At 51.8% G+C, this 21,722-nt stretch overlaps 1 protein-coding gene across 4 annotated transcripts in view; it reads left to right on the forward strand.

Moving 5' to 3' along the window:
• The first annotated feature begins 4,389 nt into the window (after positions 1 to 4,389).
• Positions 4,390 to 21,722, forward strand: part of KCNH2 (potassium voltage-gated channel subfamily H member 2) — a 50,372-nt gene continuing 33,039 nt past the window's right edge. For 3 of the 4 annotated variants that reach the window (XM_058179297.1, XM_058179298.1, XM_058179301.1), the window contains exons 1-2: positions 4,390 to 4,638; positions 6,075 to 6,305. In XM_058179297.1, the coding sequence (XP_058035280.1) occupies positions 4,563 to 4,638; positions 6,075 to 6,305 (307 nt within the window). In that variant the 5' untranslated portion in view covers positions 4,390 to 4,562. Of the gene's footprint in view, positions 4,639 to 4,703; positions 4,806 to 6,074; positions 6,306 to 21,722 lie in introns of those variants that run through there. The other variant, XM_058179299.1, reaches the window with a different exon arrangement.

Here is a 21,722-nt window from a genome sequence, read left to right on the forward strand (position 1 = left end):
GGAATATGTATGTATGTATCCATCTATCCATCCATCTCTCTATTCATTATTATCTATCTATCTATCATCCATCCCTCATCTATCCATCTATCTATTCATTATTATCTTTCTTTCTCTCTCCCACCCTTCCACCCTCCCTCTCTCTCCCCTCTATCAGAATAGAGCTGGAAGAGACCTTGGAGGTCATTTAGTCCAACCCCCTGCTCAAGCGGGAGACCCTAGCGAGATCATTCCGGACAAGTGACTGTCCAATCTCTTCTTTAAAACCTCCATTGATGGAGCAAGCCACAACTTCTGGTGGCAAGCAGTTCCACTGGTAATTGTCCTCCCTGTTAGGAAGATTCTCCTTAATTCCAGGTTGCTTCTCTCCTCAGTTAGTTTCTCATCCTGCCTTCCGGTGCTTTGAAAAACAAGTGGAAACCCCCCCCCTCACCTCCTTCTTTGGGGCAGCGCCTCAAATCCTGGACGACTATTATCACGTTGTCATTGTTGTCATCCACCTCCTGTTCTTTTCTCTAGACTGACCCATCCTCAGTTCCAGGACGAGAAATGAAGAAGCGAACCCTTTCGAACGACAAAATAAAATCAAGCAAAGCCAGTTGTTAAGGTTTTGTTTTAGAAAAAAGCATTTTGTGGACAACCGTGATGTGGATGATGGAACCTCTCCACAGACGCTGGAGGCTCTGCGTACGTACTTGCGTGAGTGTTTTGGCTGAGCCCAGGCCGTCCCCCCCAGGTTCAAGGTTGTTGACTCTTCTTGGTGCCATGGGGAAAACGCCGGCCTGGTTCTCCAAAGCTCCCAGGGAACATGCTGCTCTTTATTCCCTCGGTTAATTGGCAACAGTGTGGAAGGTGTGACCTTTGCTTTTTCTACTCTTGAGATCCACTGGGAATTGTGTTGGCACCAAAGTGACAACCAGGAGACCTCTTCTCTGGCCCTCGGCTTTCCTGCCGACATTTGGGGAGTTTTTACACAATTACAGAATGACAGTTGGAAGGGACCTTGGAGGTCATCTAGTCCAACCCCCTCCTCAAGCAGGAGACCCTTACAGAATAAATGAGTTGGAAGGGACCTTGGAGGTCTTCTGGTCTAACCCCTTGCTCAAGCAGGAGCCCAGATACCATTTAGAATAAGAGAAAAACAGACCCTGAAAGGACCCTAGTCCAACCATCGGCTCAAGCCAAGTGACCCTTGCAGAATTATAATGTCACAAGGGACCTCAGAGGTCATCTATTCCAAACCCCTGCTCAAGCAGGAAAACCTATGCCAATTTACAAAAGTGAAACTAAAGAGAATTGCTCATTGGTGACAAAGTGTCATGACCGGTGGCAGGTTACTACCGGTTCGCCCCAGATCAGGTGAACCAGTAGCAGTGGTGGCGGGAGGCTCCGCCCACCCGCCCAGATGCTTCTGTGCATGCGCAGAAGCGTCAGGCGCGCTAGCATGTGCACGCACACAAGCAAACCGGTAGCAAACTAAATTGAAATCCACTACTGATCATGACCGGTTACACATGTATACAAAGCAACGCCATCCCATTATACTCCATCAAGTATTTAACTCTACTTCATTATCACGTAAGTATTTATTTATTTATTTATTTATTGTTCACATTTATATACCGCCCTATCTCCCTAGGGACTCAGGGCGGTTCACAGGCACTTAAAAATACACATAAATACAAACTAAAATAACAAGTAAAAAACTTATTCCATAGCCGAATTGTTAAAACCATATAAATAATAAAACCCATTTAAAACCATAAAAGTATGGTGGCACTGTGGCTCAATGGCAGGTTTGCTGGAAACCTGCAGCCCTGGTTCAAGACCCGAGCGCTGAGGGTCAGGGCTAGTTCCCGTCCTCACCTCAGCTCCTGCCAAGCTACCTGTTCAAAAGCATATAAATGCGAGGAGATCAATAGGTACCACTTTGGTGGGTAGGTAACAGAGCACCATGATGTCGTGTTGGCCACATGACGGTGGAAATATCTTTGGACAGCACTGGCTCAATGGCCTTAAAACAGAGATGTCACCGCCCTCTATATTTGGCAACGACTAGGAGTGAAATCAGCAGGGATTTCTTTTACCTATCATATAACTCAGTGTTCCCCACACACCCCGGGCCGCAGTCCACTATCTACTAGGGCTACGGCTTGTTCGAAACCGGGCCATGGGAGAAATGAGCAAGCGAGGGCATGTAAAGTTCGACTCATTCAAGCAGTAGGCAAGCACATGCACATGTGCGAACCTCCGTTTGTTTCTGAGTGGAGTTTTGTGCGCAAGGCCAAGAGTTTTGTGTATGACACAAGTCTCTGCCTCTCGTGAGAATGGAGTTTTGTGCATGAACGCAAGTGCCTGCCTGTTGCGCAAGTGTGGAGTTTCGTGTCCGAGTGCAAGAGTCTGCCTCATTCTTGAGTGGAGTTTCATGTGTGAACGCAACTGCCTGCGTCTCATGCAAGTGGAGTTTCACGCATGAGTGCAAGAACTCTGTACTCGCACAAAAAGTTTTATTCAGGCAAGTGCAGGGTACGTCCTGCCACTCATACACCCTCCTCCCCACCCCACACCTGGTCAGGCCCTAATATAAGTTGACAAATTACATGTCTGTTTTTATTAGGCCAATGATCAATTTTGCTCACTGCCTGACTCTCATCCGGATGCCCCTAACCATAGCTTAAGCTAAGTGCCACGTCAACCTTGTTTAATTCCGGTAAGGGTGTGACTTGCCGTGCGACTTGGTGCAGTGTAGAAACCACATCCTGTCGGCACGACTTTTGCGGTCAGCCGACAGAGGCGTTGTGGTCGACCCTTCTAAGTCCTACCGGGAAGTGTTTCTAAAAAACAGCAAATTCTTGCAGATGGAGGCCCAACTGGTCTTGCTAAAAATAATTTGTCGCTATTTATTAATTAAAATAAATAATTAAAAGTAGAAAAAGTGGTTGTTCTGTGTACATGCATGCATGAGTGTTTTGGCTGGGGATTCTGGGAGTTGACGGCCACAATTTGCAGAACTACCAAAGCCCATCCTCCACTTCAGCTCAGGAAAGAATAATTCATGGAGTCTGACATTTGCCATATTAGGCAGGAACGTTGAAATGAACGAAGCTTTTCCTTGACTTACAACGGTCCATTTAGTGACGTTCCAAGTTGACAAGGCAATTGAAAAAAACCCCAAAGCAGCAGGCTGGAGACCCTTCCGACGTCCGTTGGGGTCACCCGGCGCCCAGGTGCTGGGGAGGGGGCACTGCGGTGCAGGTGAGTCTGCAGGTAAATTTTGCCTGCTGAAGAGGTGGGGAGAGGAGGAGGGGATGGAGGCCCCACCCCCTTTTGCCCCCAAAACAACTCCCTGGTCCTTCACCTGTCAGCCGTCGTTCCCCTCTGTCTCCCCCGCCCAAGCTGGCAGTTTTTTCCAGCTGGCAAGAACAGCTTTGGCAAAATTTGGGGAGGGGGCCGCTTGGACCCAGACTCCTGGATGGAAAGCTGGAGGCGCTGTCGGTGCTCCCCCCATCCCCAGTAAGGGGGGAGGATCCGGGGAGGGGGCTCACCTTTACGAGTAGCCAGACCCCTTTGGGCAAAGAGCCTCCCCCCTTCCGAGCTGCTCCCAATGAGACCCCTTCCCCCCCCACCGAGGTGGGGGGGAACCAGAAGAGGCACTCTACCCCGGCTCAGGCATCGTCCATCTTCACCCTTGCCAGAAAGCCAAGACCCGCCTAGCAGCTGCCGACAGGTTCCGGGGCTCGGCTGAGCCAACAGCTGACGGACGCCCCCCACATACACTCCGCCCTCCCCCACGTTAAGGCTCGGGTGGCGGGGCGCTGCCATTGGCTGAGAGGTGTCCAGGCTCCGCCCCCGGTTCAGTTCATCACCCCCCCTTCCCCAACCGCCCCCCCCCACCGTCCCTTCCTTGCTCGCCAGCACCGCCGCCGTTCTGGACCGCCGGAGCTGCTGCTATCGGGGCCGTTCGAGACCCCGTACGGCGGGCGAGTCCCCGCTCGCAGCTAGGGAAGCCCAAGAAGAAGCGAACAACTGCGTACACCGCACCCCCGCCGCCGCCTCCCTTCATCCCTCCCTCCCTCTGCCTGGCTGCCCCTCCTCCCACCCTCCTTCCCTTCTCCATCCCTCCCCCTCCCTTCTCAAGCCCCATCGCTCCATCTCCTTTTCCTAAATAAGGTTCGGCTTCGCAGCCCGTCCCATCGCGGCAAGAGACCCCGGCTTGGGGGGGCTCCAGGGACTCCGGAGACCACCCTCCCAACTGGTCCGGCCCGGATTCCCACCGAGAAGAGCCAAGGGTGCCCCAGAGAGGCCCTGAGAAGCGGGAGAGGGAGGGGGCGCAGGGGAGGGGGCGCAGGGCCGGGCTGGAAGGGGGAAGGGAGTCTTGCCTTCCTTGCCTCGAAGTCCCTCGCCCGCCCCCCCACCCGAGAGGACGCCGCCTTGAGACTCCGGGGTCGCGAACTCCGTGAAGAGCCCCAGCGCTGGGCCGTCCGGGGGTCGCTGTTGTCGGGGGTCCTGGAGGCGCGGGGGGGCGGCGGGGGGCGGGCGACCCTCTCCCATGGGCTTACAGCATGCCGGTCCGGCGGGGGCACGTGGCCCCCCAGAACACCTTCCTGGACACCATCATCCGCAAATTTGAGGGCCAAAGTAAGTGGGGCCGGGCGAAGGAGTCGGTCTTGCCACGTAGGGTTGAGGAAGGGTCCCGGGAGCGGTGACGGCCCATGCCCCTCTCTCCGTCTTTTCCCCGTGGGGCCGCGGTCCACGGAGCCCGGGAGAAGGAGAAGAAGACGGAGGCCGAGCCGTCACCTGGGCAGGTGGGACCCTCTCAGGGCGCCGCCGGGTTCCGTCTTCCCGGCCGGCGCGAAACGGGGCGAGGGCGGCGGAGACCCAACCGGACCCGTTGAACGGCGGGGAGTCGGACCGGGGCTCCCGGGAAAGTCCGCACCAGCTCTTTTTCAAGGGGAGGGTGGGAAAGCGGTGGGGCGGGGATCCCGTCAGAGGCCGGGTTGGGTGGGTGCCTGACAGGTGAAGGCCGAGGGGGCGCCGGAGAGGAACGCCGGGCGTAGAGCAAGGGGGTTCGACTAGAAGACCTCCAAGGCCCCTTCTGTCATTCTCCTTCGAGGCGGGAGGGAGAATTGCGCCCCCCCCGAAGGCACTGCCAGCCTGGCGGAGGGTCACGGGCACTATTCCTTCCTCCCTCGGTGCCCCCTCCCCTCAGCTTCTGCGGTGATCCCTGGGATTCCCTCCGAGGGCGGGGGCGGGGGGGGAGGGGGTCTCAGGTCAGGCCGCTGCGGAGAGGGAGGGAGGGAGAAGGGTCAAGCAAGGAGGGGGGGAGACGACCACCAACACACACACACACACACACACACACACACACACACACGTGTATCTTCTCCCCACACATCTGGGAGTGGAAGGATCACAAGGGAAGGGGAAGGCTGAGCTCACCCTTAGACCCACTTTCATGGGAGGGACAGAACCAGACCAGCTTCCCTGCCCTTCCGGATTTGGGGGAGGGGGTTCAGTGCAGAACCCAGCCTAGCCCCCTCCGGGGACAGCCCCCCCACGCCCCACGGAGGGCTCAATCAGGACCGTGCAAAGGCCCTTATTGTGCCCAGCGGCCGGAGAGGAAACTTCCCAAAAGGGGCCTGGGGTCAGGATTTGAATCCAAGACCACGGCCCAGGCTTTAGCCTCAGCGAGACTCCTTGCTATCCCTCTATTGCTGCTCTGAGCAGAACAGCTGGTGACCCTCTGCCTCAGAGGTCATCTAGCCTAACCCCCTGCTCAACGAAGAGACCCCCCCCCCGTACGGAATCATCGAGTCACAGAGTTGGAAGGGACTTCAGAGGTCATCCAGTCCAACCCCCTGCTCGAGCGGGAGACCCTTACAAAATTACTGAACTAGAGAGTTATTTTGTAATGGTCTCCTGTGTGAGCATGGGGTTGGACTGGATGACCTCCAACGTCCCTTCCGACTCTTATTCTGTCGGGTCTTCTGTTCAAGGAAGAGGTTGAGAGAAAGGGGCCGCAGGGCTGAGGGTCCCACTGACCCCCACCCCTCCCCTCTTTTTTCCCCTGGCAGGCCGGAAGTTCATCATCGCCAACGCCCGTGTAGAGAACTGTGCCATCATCTACTGCAACGATGGGTTTTGTGATCTCTGTGGCTACACCCGGGCCGAGGTCATGCAGAAGCCATGCACCTGCGACTTCCTGTATGGGCCTCGAACCCAGACCAGCGCCACAGCTCAGATCACCCAGGCCCTGCTGGGCTCCGAGGAGCGGAAGGTGGAGATTTGCTTCTATCGGAAGGACGGTGAGCGCACTTGAGGCGGCTGGGCGGAAAAGGGGCACCATTGACCGTGGACGGTCTCAAGCTCTGGTCGAGATCCTTGATGGCGAACCTTATCTGTGGGCACGTGAGTGTTGCCCCCGCTCAGCTCCAGCCAGCTGAATTTTGGACCTTCTGGGCCCACCAGGAGTCAGGAAAAGGGCCATTTCTGGCCTCTAGGGGGCCTCTGAGGGGTGGGGAAGGCTGTTTTTGCCCTCCCCAGGCACAAAAGCTGGGGTCGTGCGCGGGGTCGTTTGCGCATGCGCAGGGTGTGGGGGAGCATTGAATTATGGGTGTTGGCACGCGCACACGTGATCCCCCGTGATCCCCCCACATTTAGCACACGATGGCAAAAAGGTTAACCATCACTGGACTAGATGACCTCTGTGATCCCTTCCGACTCTGGGATTCTGTAAGGGTCTCCTGCTTGACCGGGGGTTGGACTAGATGACCCCCAAGATCCCTTTAAACTGTGTATTTCTACAAGGGTCTCCTACATGGGCCAAGGGTTGGAGTAGGTAACCTCCAAGGACTAGATGACCTCCAGGGTGCCTTCCAACTCACTTATTCTATAAGGTTCTGCTTGAACAGGGAATTGGACTAGATGTCCTCTCGGCTCCCTTCCAACTCTGTTACAGGTAGTCCTCGATTTACAACTGTTCGTTTAATGACTGTTTCAAAGTGACAACGGCACTCAAAAACGTGACTTAGGACCATTTTCCCCACCTTTGCGGCATCTCCATGAAAGTGAATTGTGTCCCATTTTACGACCTGTTCTCGCCACCGTGGCTAAGTGAATTTGGTCAGCTAGCCAGCCTGTTGTTAAGCCAATCCAGCTTCCCCGTTGACTTTGCTCGCCCACCAGGGGATCGCCTGACCCGGGGATGCTGCGACCATTGTAAGTGCCGGTCAAGTGGCCACCTGTCTGAATTTCAACCCTGTGACGGCGGGTGATTGTAAGAGTGAAAAACGGTCGTGAGTCGAATTTTTCAGTGCTGTTGTAACTTGGAATGGTCACTAAGCGAAGCATCGTAAATTGGGGATGACCGATAAAGATTTCCATGGCTAAGGCTCCCCGGCTCCCCGAGACACCACAACTGTCATCAATACGAGTCAGTTGCGAGGATGAAAAACAGTTCTGAGTGTCGTCGTAATTTGGAACGGTCACTAAGCAAAGTATCATAAGACGAGGACTGCCTGTAAAGGGGAACCTTGAAGGGGGAAAATATAAATAATTTTTGTAAGTTTTGTGGTTGTTTCTTGTTTTTTTAGCCACATTGTTTTCATTTGTAAATAATTGAATTTTTCTTCTGTCAATCATACATTGTCAGAATGTGTCAAATGGCATTTTTGTGAAGGATACACAACCCCAGTTTTCCAACAAATTTTTTATTTGTTCAACCTTTTGCAAATGTGTCAAGGTTTCCAACAAGCTGACCCCAGAAGTTGCAATATATGCACAAAGTTGTGCGGAAAGCACAATTCTGGGGTGGGGGGAGTGTGGCCCTGCAAAGGATTTTGTGGGTTTTTTGACACAATCTGAAATTGTTGAATTCTCATCCTTGACATTTTTGGCTGGCATTACAAAAGCCAGTTGTGAAAGAAAAAAAATGTGTGTTTCTCACACACACACACACACACACACACACACGGACACACACGGACACACACACACACACACAAATGAACACAACTTGGCCTTTCATCCTGTCCCGCTTTTGGCCCAGTTTTGGTTGTGTGTCCGGTTTTGTGAATTAACACAATCGCACGAGATGATTGCGTTGTTTTTAACACTCTGTTGTGGTTCGTGTGTGTGTGTGTGTGTGTTTGTGGCTGGAGAAATTCAGCGACTGGGTTTATCTTTTCCAAGGGTCTAGCTTCTGATGCAGTCCTCGGTTTTACGATGGTTCATTTAGTGACGCTTGGAAGTGGTGGACTTAGGACCAGTTTGCAGAATTGCGCTGGGGGGGGGGTGGAATCCAAATCCATAGGCTTGGGGAGGGTTTCGTCCTTACGACGGTTGCTGGGTCCCGAGGTCATGTGATCTTTGCTTGTGACCGTCCAACGAGCGGTGGGGAAGAGCCAGTTCACTTGACAACCGGGTTAGTAAGGAATCGGCTTGCAGGATTTACTTAACGACGGGGGCGAGAAAGGTCGTGAAACAAGGCAAGACTCTCTTAACAAGTGGCTTGCTTTAGCAAGATATTTGGGGCTCCATTGTGCAGAATACAGAATCATAGAATGACACAGTTGGAAGGGACCTTGGAGGTCATCCAGTCCTACCCCCTGCTCAGGCAGGCGACCCTTACAGAATCACAGAGTTCGAAGCCTCCTCGGAAGTCATCTAGTCCACCCCCTCGCTCAAGTGAATTCCAGGTTAAACGAGCTTGATGCCGATGGAGCTCAATTACTTATTTTGGGGGAAACGGTTGTGCGTTCGGCACACAACTCCGCGCCTGGAGGGACATCCACTCAGAGTTGCGTGCAAACTTTGCCGCAGCCAAAGGGAAATATTTCAAATTCTCGGCCCCGGTGGAGGGGTACGGACGGTCTGTCCTCTAGTTGACGCAACAGCTGATGTGCACATGGGGGATGCATAACTCAAAAGGAGGAGTTGTTGCCGAAGGAGGCCACACAGCGGGTTGTGTAGTGCTGTTTGCTCTGTCCCTGTGTTTGCAATTAACCTTCGCCCTTTGCAAGAGGGATCTTTCCATGGGGAGGATTAAAATGGCTCTCTGGTTTGTTTCACTTTCCCAAGCAGGGGCCTTGCTTGGAGGGATTCCCCTTCCAGCCCCAATAGGAAAAGAGCTGGAAGTGGGACTTGGGTGGTCATCTAGCTCAATCCCCTGCTCAAGCAGGGGAAGAACAGAATCATGGGGTTGGAAGGGACCTTGCTTGTGTGAGCAGAGGAGTTGGACTAGATGACCTCCAAGACCCCTTCCAACTCTGTTACTGTTACTCTGCCCAAGCAGGAGAACCTATACCTTTCCAGACAAATGGATGCCAGTCTCTTCTTAAAAACTTCCAGTGATGGAGTACCCACAACTTCTGGTGGCAAGCAGTTCCACTGGTTAATTGTCTTCCCTGTTAGGAAGTTTCTCTTTAATTCCAGGTTGCTTCTCTCCTTGCTTAGCTTCCATCCGTTGCTTCTTGTGCTGCTTTCTGGTGCATTGGAGAATAGGTCGACCCCTCCAGTTCTTGGGGGCAGCCTGTTATCTTTTCCGCCCCCCTACTCCTTCTTTTCTCCAGGTTGCCAGGCCTTTAATCGCCATTTAGCTGCTCTTCTCTGCACTTGTTCCAAAGTCTCAACCACTTTGTTGTAATCTGGTGACCTAAATTAGTTGTCGTTTTCCAGGTGTGGCCTTATTAAGGCTTTACAAAGCAGTACTAACGCTTCACCGGATTTTGATTCTATGCCTCTGTTTAGACAACCGAGGGTTGTGTTAGCATTTTCGGCTGCTGCGGCAGATGGATGGCTCATATTTAAGGGATTGTCAGCGGAGAATAGAATAGAATAGAATTTTTTATTGGCCAAGTGTGATTGAGCACACAAGGAATTTGTCTTGGTGCATATTCCAAACCGGTAGCAGAAATTGTGGGTGGGCCATCTCACCCCCACCCTCCCCACCCTCCCCACCCTCACCCCGGCTCTATGCCGTCCTATTTATGCACATTTTTGCAGCCGGGCGCATGCACGGAACCCACGTGGGGGAGCAAAGCGCATGTGTGAAAGGGCGTGCACATGCGTGGACGTGCGCACTCACTTTTGCGAACTATTAGGGAAAGTAAGTGAATACCTCCCCCCCCCACCCGATTGTCAGCTAGGACTCCGAAGTCCATCTCCCAGCTCCTGTTTTTGACCTGGGTTTCACCTACTCAGTACTCATACCTTGGGGTTTTTCCCGCCTCAGTGTAAAACCTGGCTTTTCTCCCCGTTAAACGTGCTCGGTGCCCCCTCCTCCTCTTCCTGCAGGAATTAGGGGGAGACCTCCCAGTGATGCAGCCCTGGGGACATCCGTCTTCGGTTGCACCAACATGCACGTTCTGTGTGTTTCCCAATTTTCCATTTATAAATTTACACTCTAGCTTTTCTTTTCCTGGCTTGGAGGCTCCAAATGGCCTCCTCTGATCTCCAAATGGGCGTTCGGCACGTGCCAATATTCATGAGCACAGAATCATGGAAGCGACCTTGGAGGTCTTCTAGTCCAGCTCTTTATTCAAGCAGGAGATCCTATCAGAATCATAGAATAAAATAATTGGAAATACCCTTAGAGATCATCTAGTCCAACCCCCTGCTCAAGTGTCCAACCTTGGCATGTATCAAGCATTATGTGGTTAGGATTTGTTGGACTATACATTATCCGTACCGCCGTTTTCATCTTGCGCTTTTTTTAAATGGACTTAACTCCAGGAGGGGTGAGGGGTGGGATTCAGAGAAGCGTATTCCAGACGTTGAATACACCGGTTTATTTCTTGCATCGAAAATAAGCTAAAATGAAACCTGGATTATTTTCTCTGTGGCTCTCAAGGGGACCTTGGACCAGCTGTTTATTTATTTATATTCCGCCTTGATGATCTTTTATCGACTTTCATACTGCCTAGCTGCCTGTAAGAGGCGGGAGCATAAAGCGGAGGAATATCCTCTTGGAAGTCAACATAAATTCTTGGAAAACAAGCGAGAGTATAAATGGTTATTTTATATAGAAATTGCGATAATTGTAGCAAAGATTAGCATTTTCTCCGTGACTGTTCGTTACATGGTCAGCCAGATGTTCAGGCTGAGTTTGTCCTTTTTGTCCACTTCTGGAGTCCTTCCCAAAGACCAGGGATAGGCAGATGTTCCTCTTTAATGGTATTAAAGGGATTGTCGCGGGATGTCAGCTGTTCCCAATAAAGCAGCCTTTTTGCAATTGACTAATGGGGATTTGGTCAAGGCCGTTGGTTATTATGGTTTGTACAGATGTGCCAGCCAGATGTTCAAACTGGATTGGGCATTTTTCTCAAGCTATCAAGTCTAGTCTGTCTCCCTATGGAGGGAAATGTTGTGGTTTTGATGGCGTTAAAAATACCATCATGGGATTTCAGCCATTCTGGGCTGCCTGTTGCAACTGATCGCTGGTGAATTTGTCAATACCAACAGTGTTCCAGGCGGTGCTCCGGGTGTTTTGGGATCACACCCAAGGTGCCTGTTGCTATTGGGACTAACTTGGATCAGGAAACCTTTAATCCTCCCCGCCTTCTAACACAAACACACACACGCACACACACACACACAAACACACACACACACACACACACACACACACACACGTTATGTCCCCTGCATTGGTATGCAATTGTCCGCTGGCAGGCTGGCCCTCCTGGGGTCTTCAGCTGCCCCACAGCTCTCTCCAGCCTTCCACCTCCAGCTTCTATTTCGCAGGGCCTGCAACCTGTGAGCCGTGGCTGGTCAGTGCATGGCCCCAATCACGCAAGCCTCGTCACCAGCACTCATGCCTCACTCACACTCACGTGTCTGTGAACATTGCAGGGACTCAATTGCATGTACACGTGTGCTTGCCCTTCCCACAAAAATAATCCCCCTCTCCCCCCACTCCTCCCTCTCCAAGGAGCTAATCCAGAAAGTTTGGGGAACTCTGCATCAGAGTGCTGCTAACCCCCCTTCAATGTCCATCTGGCATTAGGTAGGATACCAGCCCCCCCACCTCTTTTCCCAGGAACATCTTAATTCCACCTGGCCAAATGAGAACAGGCTGATAGTTGTGTGTGTTGTGTTCGGGTCTCCTCATCTGAACACTATTTTTTTTTTTTATTTATTTGTTCAGACTTTTATACTGCCCTATCTCCCTAGGGACTCAGAGCGGTTTACAGCCATATAAAAATATAAATATATACAAAATAAAACAGTAAATTAAAAAACTTATTATACAAGGCCAAATATTAAAATAGAAATATAAACAATAAAACCCCATTAAAACCAGATTTAAAATTTTAAACGTTTAAAAATTTAAAAAATTCTAGTCCAGTCCTGCGCAAATAAATAGATGTGTCTTGTGTTCTTGCAGTCTGGTGTTTCACCTTCTCTCCATCTGCCCTACATGGTCACAGGGGCAATCCACCCCAGGGGTCCGGGAGATCAGGGGGCTGCAGCCCACTGTCAGGTGTGGCCTCTTCGGAACTGGGTCATGTGAGAAGCAGCCTGGCACATGCACTCACAACTTAATTTACAATCAAGATTATGTAGCCTGGTTGGGAGCTTCACATTGCAATAAACAAGGACATACATTTAATTTGGCAGCTAGATGACCTCCAAGGTCCTGGCCAATTCTGTGATTCTGTACTGGTCTCCTGCTTGAGCAGGGGGTTGGACTAGATGACCTCCAAGATCCCTTCCAACTGTGTCATTCTGCGATTCTGTAAGGATCTCCTGCTTGAGCAGGAGGTTGGACTAGATGACCTCTAAGGTCCCTTCCAACTGTGATTCTGTAAGGGTCTCCTGCTTGAGCAGGAAGGTTGGGCTAGATGACCTCTGAGGTACCTTCCAGCCCTGTACATCTCTCCAGATGAAGCAGAAGTCTGCCTGGAGAAATTCAGGGTGGCCTCTTGTTCCACACAAGATGGCGATGAGCTCCCATTCCTTTTCTAAGCTGTTCTTCACGGGACTCCAGCTGTTACCGGCTGTCGCGCCTGGGGCTGGGAGGGGGGCTGGGGGAGAGGCCTTCTTCCATTGGAGGGATGGAATTTCAGCCTGGATCCCGCTGGGACCCCAGGAAGATAAGCAACCAGACACGTGGGATGTGGGTCGGGGCCAGCTCTGTTTATCCTGCCTTCCAGAGGACTTCAGGGGGAGGGAGGGGGCTGCCTCCTGACCCCCCCACCCCCCGCCAGAAGGCCTTTCACAGAGCAGTGGCAGCAGACGGGGGCGGGGGGGAGGTGTTGCTCTCGCTGGGTGTGTCTGCAGGCTGCTCTGCCCTGTCTGGCCTTGGAGATGAGCTGTTGTGTTTCATCCAGCTGGTGCTGGCAAGGAGCCCTGCCTGCAGCCTCTCGCCTGGCTGCCCTGCCTGGCTGAGTTGTTTTGTCCATATTGCCTTATTTTATTTTATTTATTTTGTCACAACAGTGTATATATAAGCAGAAGCATGAAAATAACTATATAATATATATAAGCATAAGTATGTAATAACTACATTAATTGGATATAATGAAAGGAAACAATAGGACAAGAGCGGTAGGCACTCTTGTGCTCTTATGCACGCCCCTTATGGTCCTCTTAGGAATGGGGTGAGGTCAATAGTAGACAGTTTTTGGTTAAAGCTTTGGGGATTTTGAGAAGAGACCACAGAGTCAGGTAGTGTATTCCAAGTATTAACAACTCTGTTACTGAAGTCATATTTTCTGCAATCAAGATTGGAGTGGTTCACATTAAGTTTGAATCTATTGTTTGCTCTTGTATTGTTGTGATTGAAGCTCAAGTAGTCTTTAACAGGAAGGACATTGCAATAGATGATTCTATGAGTTAAACACAGGTCCTGTTGAAGGCGGTGGAGTTCTAAGTTTTCTAAACCTTGTTTGTGCTCTGCTCCTCTCCAGAATGGGTGGGGGGACTGCCCCTCCCCACTTCCTTCTTCATTTTCTCTGGCCACAGACTTGTGGCCAGATCCCCCCCTCTTGTCCTCCTCATCCCATAAATATTTGCCATCGGTAGGCTAGTTCCCCTTAGGGAGGGAGAGGACTTGGTTCGTGGTCTTGAAGTCTTCCGACTTCTAACTTACGACCACCATTGAGCCGCAAATTTCTGTTGCTAAGCAAGGCGGTTGTTAAGTGAGCTTTGGCCTGTTTTGCCACCTTCCATGCCATTGTTGTTCAGGGAATGGCTGTGACTGTTTATGCTAGTAAGATAGAATTGGATTTGTTTGTCCGAACGTCGCAAAAGGATATCGCGTGACCCCCAGGAAGCTACATCATAAATGTGGGTCCGTTCTCAAGCATCTAAATGGTAAATCACCTGACTGTGGGGATGTGTGACAGTCTTAAGTGTGAACTATGGTCCTTTGCATAGTGCCCTGTTAACGTCAAATGGTCACTAAAAGAGCTGTTGTAAGTCGAGGATTACGTGCAGACATCCTGCATTCTCTGCCTCTGGTCTCCCCCTGCTCTTCCGGATGCTTTTGGCTCAGATCTGTCTGGACTGGGGGGGGAGGGGGTGTCATCCTAACCCCACAGAATAGCACACCCTGAATTGCAGGATGAAGCTGGGGGTCTTTTGATGGTGCCTTGTAGGCCCCCCCCCCAACCTCTTCTGGGTTGGAGGATGTGGGCAAAGCAGGGATTTGAACCTGTATCCCTCATCTCGAACGTGTCCGTGTTAAGCAAAACTCTTGAGGACAGAATTGTGTGTTATGCTGACCCACAAATGACCATCTGTGGGGAGACCTCCGAGCTCTTCGGGTGAACTTTGGGGGTGGGCTCACACTTTCCTTCTGGAAAACTCGACTAAGACCTAAGAAGACCCTCCCCTTGTCGGCCCCCTCCCTCCTCCCACACCTATGTGGGTCAGCCAGGAGTTTAATCCATAATTTCATTTCGATCAGCACGCAGCGGTTGAAAAAAGAGACACAGTGGGGTCTGCCCTTGTGGCGGTCTCGCCTGGTTCCCATGGGGGATACCCAAAAATTTAGTTGTGGGGGGAAAGTCTGGCTCAGTGGCTGTACTGGAATCGCCTGTTCTGCCCGGGAACCGCCACAGCCAAAGGGCCACAACATCCAATACCGGCAGCCACGACAGGCCCTTTAACCCCCTCTATGGGTGTGGGACCTGGCTAGTGGGGTTTGCAGGGTGTGTGTGGGGGGGAGAAACCTCCCATTTCAGCCTGAAAAAGGGGGATCTGCATGTATGAAAAGACCCCCCCCCCATTAAGAGGCCCAGATATAACCTTGAACAGGACTCTCTCCGTGTCTGTCAAGGACTAACGTCCGATGGAAAGATGTTCCCACCCCCTCAACCGTAGCAGCCAGAACTAGAGGGTGGTCCTGGCCCAACTCCCCCCCCCCTCATATGACAGTGGCAGCCTTCTGACGGTATTTTTTGGGGGGGGGGATTGGTCATGTCCCTCCTGGTCCAGCTTCAGTGCTTCTCTTCTCTGGCTTTCGATGAAGGGTCCACAACCCCCAGCGGTGGCCCATTCGGAACCTGGCTGCAGAAGTGGCAGTCGAGCTCCTGCGCAGTTCTATTTGTGCAAGCAGCAAGTGTCTCATGCACGTCCGACCACCACTCACACGGAACCATCCCTTCTCTCTTCCCTACTGCCAGTCTACAAAGTCGGAAAGTTTGGGGGACCCACTGGTCAGGATCCAGTCTGGGATCAGCTTGGGGGGGGGTGTCGGAATTTCAGCAGGGCTGGCCAGCTCCCAAGGTGGAGGGGGGGTCTTCAGCTTCCATGCATGCCACCTGTGGGGGTGGGGGGGCATCCTCTCTTCTGGGAAGGCTCTGGTGTGGGCAGGACTCCTGTGGGTTGATCCCTTTGGAAATCCAGAGATCTGCTGGGGAGGGATCCTAACTGGAGAAAGGGCTCAGGGTGGAGCCGCAGCCAGTCCCCCTACCCACAGGGATGGGGGGCTTTCAAGGGATGGGGGTCAGCCGGCCGAGTGGAGGAGTCTGGGGGGGCTTGAGTGTGTGGACCCCTTTGTGTGTGTGTATCTGTCTCTCTCTTTCTCTCTCTCTCCCCCCCCCCATGGTCAATCAGCCATTTTGGAGGGCAGGGCAGGCGGGGCAAAGCCCTTCTCCAGGCCCCCCTCCCCCGCATCTAGGCGGGGCTGCCTCTCCTTGCCTCTTTGGGGGCAGAAGCCAGACGCTGTAGTACCTCCTCCCCATCCCAGGTGCCAGGTGGCCTTTCTCCCCACATCAGCGGCTTCCAGCCGGTAAACAAAGGCAGGAGCAACACACACACACACACACACCCCGCCTTCCCCTTTTAGGGGAATCCTTGCCCCTCCCCAGACAAGTCTGCAGCCTCAGGCTCCCCCCCTCACCTCCCCCCAGATAACACGGTTGCCATATGCAACGCATGGGCCCTGTTTTCTGAAGGGGGGGGAGACCAGTAAGGGTTTGCAGCTGCTGCAAAAGGTAACTGAGGCAGGGCCGTTTTGTGCCCCATAACTGCCCCCCCCAGTGGGGTCCAGCATGCTGGGGGGGGGGCATTTGGCTTCCTTCCTCTTTTCTGTCTGGAAAGGTGATGTCTGCTAATCTCCCAGGGCTGAGGGGCTGCCTGCCAGCGACCACAAGGAGCCCCACATTTCCATCATTAAGCAAGACCTTTGTGAAGTTTTCCTTGTTTTATGACCTTTCTTACCTCTGTCGCTAAGTGAATCCCAGCAGTGGATTCAGTTAGTTGCCTGGTTGCAAAATCAGTCTGGCTTCCCCCACGGACTTATGCTTGTCAGACGGTCGCAAAAGGAGATCATGTGATCCCGGGACTGTCAGTTGCCAAGTGCCCGAGTTTTGATCACGGGACCATGGTAACGCTGCAACAGTCGTAACTGCGAAACATAGTCCCAGATCTCTTTTTTTCAGTGCCGTTGTAACTTGGAACGGTCGCTAAGTGAACCATTGTAAGTCGAGGACTACCTCCTTTGACAGGTAGTCCTCCAGTTACGACCACAATTTGAAGTCAGCATTTCTGTGGCTTGAGCCGGACAGTTGTGAAAGGGATAGCGCTCCATTTTACGGTCTGGGTTTTTGTTTTTTGTTTTGCCTTGGTTGTTAAGTGAATCCTTGCCATCGTCCAGTGAATCGGGCAGACATTAAGCAAATCAGTCTTCCCTCTCAATTTTGCTTGACAAAGGGGATCGCCTGACCCCGTGGGGAATGCTGCGACCGTCATAAATACGAGTCGATTTCCAAGCGTCTGAATGTTCATTATACGACTCCAGGGACATGCAACGGGCCGTTGAGTGTGAAAAGCAGCGGATGGTTGTTCAACGAACAGTCGAACAGTCGTAAGCGAGGATCACTTTTACAAGTAGAAAATCCAGTCCCCGTTTTCTTGGGGGGTAGGCTGTGCTTTGGGGAGCAGCCGAGGGAGGAGGGAGGGAGGGAGGGAGGGAGGGAGGGGCATAGTCCGGCCCCCCCCAAAGGAAAACTTCTTGCAGATTCCCGGGAGTTGGGGGGGGGAGGTAGGCAGCACAGCTCATTAACTTGTTAGAGATACTCCTCCCCCCATGGGGAAGAATTGAGGGGTGGGGGTTGGGAAGGGAGGGGAGGGGGCTGGATGCATGCAAGAGAACTGAGAGAGTGAGAGAACAATAGCAAAGCGCCCCCGCCCGATGTTTGCAGTGGCACAAAGCAGCCCCCCCACCCTGAAAAAAGGCTCAGCTGTGAAAGAAGAGGAGTAGCATAGAGCTTTCGATCCCGCCAGGTCCCCCCCCAGTGGGTTTTCAGATAAGCCCCTCCCCGCCCCACATCTCCCTTGAGCTTAGCGTTGGTAGGGGGCTTTTTTGAGGAGAGGGGGCATGCAGTCCTGGCCCAATTGGAGCAGGGGGAGGGGATTTTTCCCTGCCAGGCTGGCATGGAGCTCTCTTGGGAGGGGGCCCAGAGATGCCAATAAACCCTCGACAGAAATGCCCCCTCCCCCTTTGCAGATTTGGGGGCACTTCGCGACTTATCACAACTAGATAATTGCTGCCTTTCCCGTTTATCGGAGGCTTGGCAACTGACTCACATTTATGACAGGGATCACATGATCCCTTTTTGTGACCATCTGATCAGAGAAAGACGAGGAGGGGAAAGCCGGGTTAACAACAGTGGGGCTCATTTATCCGCTGCAGGGATTCGCTTAATGATGGTGGCAAGAAAGCTCATTAGATGGGGCAAAGCTCACTTACCAAAGGTCTCACTTAATGTCGGCTGGCCCGCCTCCTCCCTCTCTTCTGGGAATGGCACAAAGGAGCCTGAGAGCTGAGGGACACATGCGCCCCCTGGTGCCCAGATGATGCATTGCGCCTGGAGAAGAATTGTGACTCTTCTCCTTTCTGGGAGGGATGGTGGGAGTTTATTTTTTTATTTTATTTGTCACGACAGTATATATAAGCATAAGCATGAAATAACTATACAATATATAAGTATATATATAAGCATAAGTATATAATAACTATATGAAATTGTATACAATCAAAGGGAACATTAGGACAGGAATGGTAGGCACGTTGGTGCTCTTATGCACACCCCTTACAGACCTCTTAGGAATGGGGTGAGGTCAGTAGTAGAGAGTTTTTGGTTAAAGCTTTGGGGATTTTGGGAAGAGACCACAGAGTCAGGTAGTGCATTCCAAGCATTAACAACTCTGTTACTGAAGTCATATTTTCTACAATCAAGATTGGGGTGGTTCACATTATGCTTAAATCTATTTTGTGCTCGTGTATTGATGCGATTGAAGCTGAAGTAGTCTTCAACAGGAAGGACGTTGTAACAGATGATTCTATGAGTTAAGCTCATGTCGAAGGCGGTGGAGTTCTAAATTTTCTAAACCCAGGATTTCAAGTCTGGTAGTGTTAAATTCGGGCAATAAAGAGGCAGGAGACCAGTGAGTGACAACAGCTCTTTAGTTTATAGTGAACCCAGCAAAAGACATCCGGCAAAACCCCTCTTTATATACAGTTCTGGCTGAGGCTTCAACCAATCAGCAACGTGCTTGTTCCCGCCCAAATTTCCCTCCAAAACTTTAAAGATACATTACACTCCTTCCCTCCCAGAACGCATTGTACCCATATTTACATAAAATTAGCATCTTATTTCTCTACGTAGTCACGCAGGTAGACAGGGCGTCTCCTAACTCTTTCGGACCTGCGCAATTCATTTTCTGGGAGTGAGTCGAGCTGGCCGGAGGGACTGTTAGTTCCTCCCAGCTCCTCCTCTGGGCCATCCGGCCCTGGATTATTGGCAGAGTCGTCCCTGCTGTCTTCAGGAGGAACCGGTTGGTGTCGCTGGACTTCATCGGACTCAGATAAGTCCCGCTCGCCCCGGGTTTGAGTCAGCTGTGAATTCAAACATTTGGTAGTCAGGGCCTGGCTGATTTGTTTCTGTTTTACTTGATATTCGTTTTCTTATTTGGTCTATGTGGCGTCTCCAAACCCGGCCATCCTCCATGTCTACTAGATATGATTTCGGCCCGGTTATTCCAAGAATTGTCCCTTTTAACCATGTTGGGCCCTCGCTATAGTTGTGCGCCCACACTGGGTCACCCACTGTCATTTCCCTAGTTTTACCGTGTGCCCCCTTGTACCCATCTGGGGTGTAGGTTGGGTTTAGTCGGTCTAACGGGCACCTGAGCTTCCTACCCATCAATAGTTCCGCCGGACTGCGGCCAGTTGTCACACAGGGGGTTCTATGTTGGACTGCTAAAAAGGTATCGATTTTTGTTTGCCAATCGCCTGGCCTTATCCTAGATAGCGCTTCTTTGGCGCTCCGAACGAAACGTTCTGCAAGTCCGTTCGTCGCCAGGTGGAAAGGCGCCGAGAGGACATGTCTGATGCCCTCCTCCGCCAAGTACCCCTCAAACTGGGTTGCCGTGAATTGCGGGCCGTTGTCGGAAACTAGGGTGTCGGGCAAACCATGGGTTACAAATAGGTGCCTCAGGACTGAGATAACTGCCTCTGCCATCGTGGTTCTCATGAGGATGATTTCTAACCATTTTGAGTAGGCATCTACTACAATTAAAAAGGTCTGCCCATGGAATGGCCCGGCAAAATCTATGTGAATCCTAGACCATGGCCCCTGGGGTTTCTCCCATTCTCTAATTGGGGCCGTAGGAGGTAGTGGCCTTGACTCTTGGCAGGATTGGCATTTCCCTACCCTGTCTCTAATTTCCTTGTCCATCAAGGGCCACCACACATAACTCCTCGCTAAACTCTTCATTCTCACGATCCCCGGGTGGCCCACATGCAAAAGTTCCAATACATTTTTTCGTAATTTCTCCGGGATAACCACCCTATCCCCCCATAACAGACACCCCCCTTGAACCGATAGTTCCTGTTTTTCACAAAGTCTTTGAACGCACCGCGCAGTAGCGGGCCATCCCCTTTGCACCCAACCAATTACAGTCCTTATTGTAATGTCCTTGTAAGATGCCCTAGACACTTCCTTGGATGTGACTGGGCCAGAGTCCAAAGAGTCAATTAGCAGGACGGGTGTCCCCGGGGTTGGGTCTTCGATAGTCTCTGGTAACGCGCATCTACTCAGGGCGTCTGCATGCCCCAGTTCTTTTCCAGGGCGGTGGAGCAATCTGTAAGAATATGCCGCCAGGAAGAGAGTCCATCGGGTCAGCCTGGGTGAAAGTGCAACGGGTGTTGGGCGGTCGCCCGCTAAGAGTCCCAGTAGGGGTCTATGGTCCGTACTATCTCGAAATCTCGTCCGAATACGTATTCGTGAAATTTCTTTACCCCTGAGACTATAGCCAATGCTTCCCTATCCAGCTGGCTGTAATTCCTTTCGGCCGAGGACATTGTTCGGGAGTAATACGATATAGGGGCTTTCGTTCCATTCGGTAACCTATGGCTGAGCACAGCCCCCACCCCGTAGGGAGATGCATCACAGACTAGTACTAATGGCAACGTACCATTGTATTGAATAAGGAGGCTATCACTGGACAAAAGGTTTTTTACCCCTTCAAATGCCTTAGTTTCCACTTTCCCCCAGGACCACACAGCTTTCTTTGCTAGTAATTTGTGTAGCGGTTCGGCTATTGTTGCCTTGTTCTTTAAGAATACCGCATAGAAGTTGACAAGACCTAAGAATGCCTGTAACTCCGTTTTATTTTTGGGAGCTGGGGCCTTCCTGATGGCCCGTACCTTGCTCTCAGTGGGGTGAATCCCTTCCCTGTCTATTCGGTAGCCCAGGAATTCTACGGATCCTACCCCGATTTGGCATTTGTTCAGCTTAACTTTAAGCCCGGCAGACCTGAAAATGCCCCAAACCTTCCTTAGTCTTACCCCCAGTTCCTCTAAATTTTCAGCTGATACCAATACATCGTTGAAATATGGTACCACCCCGGGTAGACCCTGCAATAGTCGCTCCATTAGGTTCTGAAATAACCCCGGAGCCACACTAACTCCGAACTGTAGCCGGGTGCATTTAAAAGCACCCCGGTGCGTGACAATTGTCTGCGCCTCGGCTGTGCTGCTATCTACGGGTAACTGCTGATAGGCTTGAGCCAAATCAAGTTTGGCGAAAACCTGCCATTGTCCTAACGAGTGCAGCAAGTGTTGCACTACTGGGATGGGGTATGCACTCTTCTGCAATGCTTTGTTGAGCGTTGCCTTGTAGTCAGCGCAAATCCGGACCGATCCGTCCGGTTTGACTGGGGTGACTATAGGTGTCTCCCATTTTGCATGGTCAACGGGCACTAGTATT

Source organism: Ahaetulla prasina, chromosome 4, assembly GCF_028640845.1.
Source record: "Ahaetulla prasina isolate Xishuangbanna chromosome 4, ASM2864084v1, whole genome shotgun sequence".
Classification (NCBI taxonomy): domain Eukaryota; kingdom Metazoa; phylum Chordata; class Lepidosauria; order Squamata; family Colubridae; genus Ahaetulla; species Ahaetulla prasina.